Here is a 9,783-nt window from a genome sequence, read left to right on the forward strand (position 1 = left end):
ATATTATATATATATGTGTATACACATATACATGTATATATACAGTATATACATATGTATATCTATACATATCTATATGTATATATGTGTATATATACATATATATGTATATATATATACATACAGTATATGCAGTATATATATACATATATATGTATAAATATGTATATATGTATATATATATACATATGTATATATACATATATGTATTTATATACATATATATATATATATATACAGACATACATACATACATATAGATATATGGGCTTCACAGTGGCAGAGGTGTTAGTGCGTCTGCCTCACAATACGAAGGTCCTGAGTAGTCCTGGGTTCAATCCCGGGCTCGGGATCTTTCTGTGTGGAGTTTGCATGTCCTCCCCGTGAATGCGTTGGTTCCCTCCTCCGGGTCCTCCACCTTCCTCCCACCTCCAAAGACTTGCATCTGGGGATAGGTTGATTGGCAACACTAAATTGGCCCTAGTGTGTGAATGTGAGTGTGATTGTTGTTTGTCTATCCGTTTTGGCCTTATGATGAGGTGGCGACTTGTCCAGGGTGACTCCGCGTTCCGCCCGATTGTAGCTGAGATAAGCACCAGCGACCCCAAAGGTAATAAGCGGTAGTAAATGGATGGATGGAAGATATTATATATATACATATATGTGTATATACATATGTGTGTGTATATATATATATTTATATATATATATCCCAAAAAGGGAATAAGAGGTAGCAAATGGATATATATATATATATATATATATATATATATATATATATATATATAAAATAATAAATAAATATGAATAACCTTTGATTTGAAGTTTCCGGGTATGGTTTCCAGGTCATTATCAGAATCTAATCGCTAGGAGGCGATATGCATCTACGTGCGCAACTACTGGGTCACTCATCAAACGAAGAAGAAATAAGAGCCAATCACAATCTAAGACGCTTTGCTACTTCCGGTTTCCAGACCTTGGCGTTGCTCGTAGAAGGTGTCGTCCACCTAATTGTATTTATTCATAATAATGAACATTTTTACACGCATAAACGCACTATTATGTCAAAGTAGAGTATTACTAGAACACACTAGTGTCTTAACCAGAGTATTTTCCGGCCCCAAAGTTCTTAACCGACATGATAGTACTAATTTAGCCTCACGTCCGCTAATACATCGCACATCTGTTTATCATATTTTGAGCAAAAGATGTTTTTCGGATGTCGACGCCGGGAGAAGAAACTCGACTACGAGCTCTGATGTTCTTCCAGCTGAATCACAGAAGCCGGAGAGCGACTTTAATGACAACCGTCACCTGAGCCAAAGTAAGTTACACCAGTCTTATTAGATTACATCAAGTGCGTGGAGGCAATATGATCGTGATAGCAAAATCACGTTAATTTCCGCCGCGTGTGTGCTAGACAGTGAAGCAGCTTTGCAAATAATCATTCTATCGGTGTGGATAAATCATGCAAATTGCTGTGTTAATAAAAGTCCGTTTTTTCCCAAGTTTCACTTTTTCATTAATTGCTAAGTTTTCTGAAACATGGGAATGGCTTTTTGTGCAATTCATATTTTGTGTGTTAAAGAGTTCAAATCTCCTATTTGACTTGAATTGACCCCAAAAGGGACAAGTGGTATGAAATGGATGGATGGATGGTTTCATAACTTTATGAATTTAATTGTGGTCACATGAATTGATTTACGTGGACCCCGACTTAAACAAGTTGAAAAACGTATTCGGGTGTTACCATTTAGTGGTCAATTGTACTGTACAATCTACTAATAAAAGTTTTAATCAATCAATCAAAACATTTTGAGGGGTTGGTGAATCTGTAATGCAACAAATTGACGCTAGGTTTCTTCCCTACTAAACGCCATACATAAAATATAAACCAATAAAATGAATGTATTAGTCCTGCAGTGAGCATAATCACGTTTCGTAGACGCAAAGTGGACACTAACAGTATAAAAGAATCAGTATCAAGTATGAATACCTTGCATGATCAAATCAGGAAACGGTACTTTATGAAATAAATACTATATATAGTAGCAGAATTGAATGTAAAAACTACAAATGCACACAACAACTGATAGGAGTGTCCTAACTCCTGATCCGGTATTGATATCGGATTTTGGCCAGATTTTATCAATGTTTATCAATGAAAACGCAAATGGATGATTTCGGCTTGCAGCTAAAAGCTCCGATACAAGCAGTCATGCAGCATGTTTACTTGTGCAAACTTGAACGGCCAATTAACATCTAAATGTCCTCCAATAAGCACTCACGTGTAGTCTTTTATTGCAATTTATTCAAGTCATCTACAAAAGATAAACAAGGTAGTCAATTGGCTACTAGGAGATGATTTGTGCCGATATCGTATCATAGGCCTACAAATAAAATCTCAGATTTATTCACCAAAAATTAGATTCATGATTTTTTTTTTCAGATTTTCCCGTACTTTTTATAGAAACCAATGAATACGAATGACAGATCATTCAAAACAAGTTTAGCTTTTATTTGATAAAAAATATAGTACTTTGAAATGACACTGCATCTTATTCTTAGCAAAAATGTAATTTGTATGAATTTGTTCTTTATAAACCGGGTACAAATTATCCCTTTTGTGGAAAAACTTTTAAAGAACTAAATTAAGAGCTTCCTTTGGGAGGCAATAACTCTGTCTAACAAAAATATAGCATTGGACATTACATGCAAATATATAAACTCCAATAAATAAATAGATACCAGTAACTAATAAATAATCAATAAAATTAAAGTGCAAACATAAGACTTATGTTTTGAATAAAATACTTCCGTGTAAAAAAAGTTATTGTACATTGTATGCAAAAAAATAATCAAGTAAAACATTTAGATGACTATAGTTTTGTAAGTGGTTCAACTTACGGTATAGCTCGGTTGGTAGAGCGGCCGTGTCAGCAACTTGAGGCTTGCAGGTTCGATCCCCGCTTCCGCCATCCCAGTCACTGCCGTTGTGTCCTTGGGCAAGACACTTTACCCACCTGCTCCCAGTGCCACCCACACTGGTTTAAATGTAACTTAGATATTGGGTTTCACTATGTAAAGCGCTTAGAGTCACTAGAGAAAAAGTGCTATATAAATATAATTCACTTCACTTCAACTTAGGCTTTTTCATTGTATGTGCAACACATCTTGGCGAGCACCTAGGCCCTAGGTGATCGTTCTCCACTGTGCTACTTTCTGATCATACATACCTCGTATAAATTATTCCACCACAGGAAGCAGATTTTTAGCTGGAGTTTGTTTGTTGTTGCAGTCTTGTTCGCCTCGCAAAGAGCACTCGGCTAGAGGCTTCGGTTTCAGATGCTTATACAGAAAACTGACAATCCTTGTCTTTCTTTGCAAATAAACGTCTCTTTCGCATTAGCATTAGCCATGTTTTGCTAAGTGTGTGAAACACTGCCAAGGAAGTAAGGGGGCATGCAGAAGCTAGGGAAGCTTGTGTGGGCAAAAATATGCCAGAGCAAGAGGAGAAAAAAACATAGCTTGTATTATTTTTTTAATCATCTGCAACAAAAAACTGAAATGTATTGATAAATTCAAACAATTGCCCAGGCTTATCGTATCAGATTTATATTGATATCGGCCAATAGTCAAGGCTCCAATATCGGTATTATATCGAAGGGGGAAAAGTTGTGTCAGGACACCCCTACCAACTGTGACTAACGATAGAGTATCTCACAAAAGTACATACATCCATCACATTTCATTGCTTCACAACATCACAGCAGATGATGGAGTTCATGTGATCTTTCGATTAACTGCATCTCCCCAGTGCCGAGGCACTCAACAACAATGGCTGTATTGACTCATTTTTAGTCGATTGTAACTATATATACAGTGGAACCTCGATTTTGGATTTGCTATATTTTCGGTTTACGATGTTTTATATTGTGGCAAGTATGCCTCTGTGTGCAAACCATGTCTCTAAGTGCCAACGCTTCATTCATTCATTAATTTTGGTGCCCCACTGGCATCCATTTTTTATTTGCCGGCTTCTTATCACAGCAAGATTTTTATTGTGAAGAGAACAGACTTTTCTGAAAAAAGATGCCAAAGAAAACTTCTTTCACAGTAGAGGAGAAGACAACCTTTCGTTCAGTGTTTCTTCTTCCAACACACACACACACACACACACACACACACACACACACACACACACACACACACACACACACACACACACACACACACACACACATACAGACTCTTGTGAGCCAAAGGAGGAGCTCACAAGAGGACCTTTGCTGATGTTAGTGTACAGTGAGTGGAATTTACATTGAACAAATGTTTTTTATTGTAGCAATATTGTTGTTAAAGGTTTTTGTGATTTCTGATCGTTTGTGAGGACACCAATGGGACTTCTGTCTGTGTGTGTGTTGGCAGAGCAGCGCATACAGGACAGTTCAGCTTGTCATTTTTTTGGCACGACAGTTGATTCATGTTTGTTTGATAAACTTTTTTTTTTTTTTTTTCCCAAGATGGCGCCGATGTAGTGGCTGCTGTTGGCAGGACCTCTGTGCTCTTGTGTCATCCTTTTGTGTTTCCCTCTTGTTTTCATGTGTTATTTTATATATATATATATATATATATATCCATCCATCCATCCATTTTCTACCGCTTATTCCCTTTCGGGGTCGCAGGGGGCGCTGGCGCCTATCTCAGCTACAATCGGGCGGAAGGCGGGGTACACCCTGGACAAGTCGCCACCTCATTTATATATATATATATATATATATCAATCAATCAATGTTTACTTATATAGCCCTAAATCACTAGTGTCTCAAAGGGCTGCACAAACCACTACGACATGCTCGGTAGGCCCACATAAGGGCAAGGAAAACTCACACCCAGTGGGACATCGGTGACAATAATGACCCAGTGGGACGTCGGTGACAATGATGACTATGAGAACCTTGGAGAAGAGGTAAGCAATGGATGTCGAGCGGGTCTAACATGATACTGTGAAAGTTCAATCCATAATGGATCCAACACAGTCGCGAGAGTCCAGTCCAAAGCGGATCCAACACAGCAGCGAGAGTCCCGTTCACAGCGGAGCCAGCAGGAAACCATCCCAAGTGGAGGCTGATCAGCAGTGCAGAGATGTCCCCAGCCGATACACAGGCAAGCAGTACATGGCCACCGGATCGGACCGGACCCCCTCGACAAGGGAGAGTGGGACATAGGAGAAAAAGAAAAGAAACGGCGGATCAACTGGTCTAAAAAGGGAGTCTATTTAAAGGCTAGAGTATACAAATGAGTTTTAAGGTGAGACTTAAATGCTTCTACTGTGGTGGCATCTCGAACTGTTACCGGGAGGGCATTCCAGAGTACTGGAGCCCGAAATGAAAAAGCTCTATAGCCCGCAGACTTTTTTTTGGCTTTGGGAATCACTAATAAGCCGGAGTCCTTTGAACGCAGATTTCTTGCCGGGACATATGGTACAATACAATCGGCAAGATAGGATGGAGCTAGACCGTGTAGTATTTTATACATAAGTAGTAAAACCTTAAAGTCACATCTTAAGTGCACAGGAAGCCAGTGCAGGTGAGCCAGTACAGGCGTAATGGGATCAAACTTTCTTGTTCTTGTCAAAAGTCTAGCAGCAGCATTTTGTACCAACTGCAATCTTTTAATGCTAGACATGGGGAGACCCGAAAATAATACGTTACAGTAGTCGAGGCGAGACGTAACAAACTCATGGATAATGATCTCAGCGTCTTTAGTGGATAGAATGGAGCGAATTTTAGCGATATTACGGAGATGAAAGAAGGCCGTTTTAGTAACGCTTTTAATGTGTGCCTCAAAGGAGAGAGTTGGGTCGAAGATAATACCCAGATTCTTTACCGTGTCGCCTTGTTTAATTGTTTGGTTGTCAAATGTTAGAGTTGTATTATTAAATAGAGTTCGGTGTCTAGCAGGACCGATAATCAGCATTTCTGTTTTTTTGGCGTTGAGTTGCAAAAAGTTAGCGGACATCCATTGTTTAACTTCATTAAGACACGCCTCCAGCCTACTACAATCCGGCGTGTTGGTCAACTTTAGGGGCATGTAGAGTTGGGTGTCATCAGCATAACAGTGAAAGCTAACACCGTATTTGCGTATGATGTCACCTAGCGGCAGCATGTAGATGCTGAAGAGTGCAGGGCCAAGGACCGAACCCTGGGGAACTCCACACGTTACCTTAACGTAGTCCGAGGTCACATTGTTATGGGAGACACACTGCATCCTATCAGTAAGATAAGAGTTAAACCAAGACAGGGCTAAGTCTGACATACCAATTCGTGTTTTGATACGTTCTAATAAAATATTATGATCGACAGTATCAAAAGCAGCGCTAAGACCGAGGAGCAGCAACATAGATGACGCATCAGAATCCATCGTCAGCAATAGATCATTAGTCATTTTTGCGAGGGCTGTCTCCGTGGAGTGATTTGCCCTGAAACCGGATTGAAAGGTTTCACATAGATTGTTAGATGCTAAGTGTTCATTTAACTGCTCCGCAACAATTTTTTCGAGGATTTTTGAAATAAAGGGAAGGTGAGACACCGGTCGGTAGTTTACCATGAGGTCAGGATCGAGGTTAGGTTTTTTAAGAAGAGGATGAATAACCGCTTTTTTGAATGCTAGGGGAACAGTGCCCGAGGAAAGTGATAAGTTTATAATATTTAGCACTGATGGACCTAATAATACAAAGAGCTCATTGATCAGTTTCCCAGGAAGAGGGTCAAGTAAACATGTTGTTTGTTTTATTCCATTTACACGTTGTAACAATTCCTCTAATGTTATTTCCTCAAAACGAGAGAAACTATTTAGGAGGGCAGTATCCGCCGTATATACCATCGTATCAGTGTTAATAGAACCCAGTTGTAGCTGGGACGCATTGTCTTTAATCTCCTTTCTAATGACTTCAATTTTCTTACTAAAGAATTGCATAAAGTCATCAGCTGAGTGGGTGGAGCTACTGGAAGGGGTCCCTTGTTGGGTTAGCGATGCTACCGTACTAAACAAAAATTTAGGATCATTTTTATTACGGTGGATGAGATTTGAGTAATATTTAGCTTTAGCTAAGGTAAGCATGCGTTTATGAGTTATTAAACCATCACTCCATGCTTGATGGTGCATCTCAAGTTTAGTCGTGCGCCATTTGCGTTCCAGCTTTCTACATAATAATTTCTGAGCTCTAGTTTCTTCTGTAAACCACGGGGTGCGCTTTTTTGGAGCCTTTTTTAACTTTAGCGGTGCTATGTTATCAATGGTTTCGCGCAGGGCGTCGTTAAAGTTGTTAGTGAGGTTATCAATAGAGCCCACATATTTTGGGAATGGTGCCATTACCGAGGGCTGTAGGTCAGCAAGAGTTGTCGTTGTGGCCGTATTAATGTTGCGGCTGCTATAGCAGTTATTATTATTATTAGTTTGCCGAATATGCGTCTGAACCTCGAATTTTGTATATATGTATATATATATATATATATATATATATATATATATATATATATATATATTTTTTTTGGCCTTTTGGACTGGGACCCTTTGGGACTGTGTGACAAGGGGTGGCACTTTCGTGACCTCTGTGGTGCTTTTTGTGGACTTCTGGATCTGCTTCCCTGGAGCCTTTTGGCCATCGAGACCAGCTGCTGGGTCTCTGCTACACCAGAGTCAGTTTGTAGGGACTGGAGGAGATGTGGATTAAGAGACAGGGCTGCGGAGCTGGCACTGAGCGCCGGGACGGACAAGCTTCACAGTGTCTTGGCTGAATGAGCTGGTACCGGACACCTCAGTCTTCTTGGACATATCCTCGCTCATCCATGCGGATTGGACACTGGCCGAGAGTTGGTTGGCGGCCGAGAGTGGAGTCTGCTCTCTTGGTTGCTTTGTTGGGTCTGCTCCTGTCTCTGGCCATGCTCCCTCCACCCTAGCAGACGATGGCGTGGAACACCGCAGAGGCCACCACAGTGTATATGTTTCTTTTACTTGTTATTCATAGCTGTATGTAAAGGTGGCTGGTTGTATCAGCTCCGCTGCTTTAATGTCTCTCATGTCCTTTGTCTTCTTTGATGTTTCCCTCTTACACACATGTAAGAAGGATCTGTGCTATGGCTATGAGTTGTTTTTTTTCCCTTGGCCTCATTCTGGACCCCCTCTCCAGAGGCCCAGGCTTAGACTGATTTTTTTATTTTATTTTATTTTATTTCAATCTTTTATTTTTTTCTCCCATTCCACCCCTTGCTTACCTGTATCTCATCTTTTTTGCAAGGGACGCCAGAAGTCGGCCAGCCTGTCAGCGATCCTGTTCTGTCTCCCTGTAATGTTTGTCTGATATTGAATGGGTTCCACTGTAAATATTTAGACAGTAATCTACTTGTGTATTATAATTTATGATAGGAATTCAGCAAATATCTGATTTGAACAAATAGCCACTGATGCAGTCTCATGCACATTGGTTTTTCATCTCCAGGGCCGGCCCAGACTTTCACCCTGGATGTTTTGGTGTCTATGCTGCGCCAGGAGAACGCAGAAGAAATCTGTGTGATTAAAATACCAGAGCACATCAAATACGCCCAGTACTTAATCGTGGTGAGCGGCATATCACCCAGACACCTCCGCGCTATGGCCCTTTATGCCGTCAAAGTGGTAAGTGACCTGCAATTTTGTCCCCATGACAACTGCAAACCTGTGCTCTTTATCTTTAACACGCTTCTTTCTTTTTTTTTTTGTCAGCACAAATTCCTGAAGGAAGATCACCATTTTCATGTGAAGATTGAAGGAAAGGCGGCAGAAGATTGGCTGTGTATCGACTTTGGTATGTATAACATTGAGTTCCAAGCATGAAGTCGATTATTTCCAGTGTGGCACAAAGAAATGATGTCAGTCCATCCTGCAGGGAATATGGTCGTCCACTTCATGCTTCCGGAGACAAGAGACGTGTATGAACTGGAGAAACTGTGGACTCTTCGCTCCTATGACGAACAACTGAGGAGAATGCCTGATGAGAAGCTTCCAGAAGATTTTATATTTGATCTTGGAGACGATAAATTATAATAATAATAATGATAAACATAACTTCTCATTTGCATGTATATTTCTCTTTCACTTTGCCACGGGAACTTGGTCAAATCTTGTTTAAAATAAAGTGATAATTTCTAAAAAAGTGGCCAGCTTAAATCTGTCTATTTTCCAAACAGTACAACCCTTTTCTTGGAGGACAATACTATAGAAATTAAACTTAAATATACCTTAGAGTAGTCAGTGTACAGCAGCACAGCATTACTACCCACTGAAAATGACATAACAGTAATTTTGTTGTGTCTAAATAGCTATCAACACGCTTGAGTAGCAAGATAATTGTATCTTGCCCACAGTCAAGGTGATAGTGTCATGTGCTAGTGCTGTATGAGACCTGCCAGCACTGGGGAGCAGTGGTTCATTGAGGACCACATATAATTTAACAGCAGGTAACACAAATGAGTACCAGTATACACGTGTCTTGGTGGTTGCAGCGTCATTTGCTTATTCTGCACGGGTGCCGCCGGCACTGGAGAGCTAAGTGCAATTGACCACATTTTCTTTGACAGCTGGTAAGTTATAAATAAATAAATAATAAAAGGGTTGTACTTGTACAGCGTTTTTCTACCTTTCAAGGTACTCAAAGCGCTTTGACACAACTTCCACATTTACCCATTCACACACACATTGATGGAGGGAGCTGCCATGCAAAGCACTAACCAGCACCCATCAGGA

General features: G+C 40.2%; 1 protein-coding gene across 1 annotated transcript; it reads left to right on the forward strand.

Annotated features, from left to right (window-relative positions):
- Positions 1-938: 938 nt before the first annotated feature.
- Positions 939-9,193, forward strand: malsu1 (mitochondrial assembly of ribosomal large subunit 1). The gene is made up of 4 exons (XM_061915815.1): positions 939-1,324; positions 8,501-8,676; positions 8,764-8,845; positions 8,927-9,193. Exons 1-4 carry the CDS (start codon positions 1,030-1,032, stop codon positions 9,082-9,084), a joined length of 711 nt encoding a protein of 236 aa, XP_061771799.1. The 5' UTR covers positions 939-1,029; the 3' UTR covers positions 9,085-9,193.
- Positions 9,194-9,783: the final 590 nt, after the last annotated feature.

The sequence above is a fragment of the Nerophis ophidion genome, linkage group LG11, assembly GCF_033978795.1.
Source record: "Nerophis ophidion isolate RoL-2023_Sa linkage group LG11, RoL_Noph_v1.0, whole genome shotgun sequence".
Classification (NCBI taxonomy): domain Eukaryota; kingdom Metazoa; phylum Chordata; class Actinopteri; order Syngnathiformes; family Syngnathidae; genus Nerophis; species Nerophis ophidion.

Bases quoted from the DNA above. Each gene is read 5' to 3' on its own strand.
- malsu1 (XM_061915815.1), top strand. From the start codon at position 1,030: ATGAACATTTTTACACGCATAAACGCACTATTATGTCAAAGTAGAGTA. The intron at 1,325-8,500 runs GTAAGTTACACC...TTTCATCTCCAG, and splicing joins CAACCGTCACCTGAGCCAAA to GGCCGGCCCAGACTTTCACC. The intron at 8,846-8,926 runs GTATGTATAACA...TCCATCCTGCAG, and splicing joins TTGGCTGTGTATCGACTTTG to GGAATATGGTCGTCCACTTC.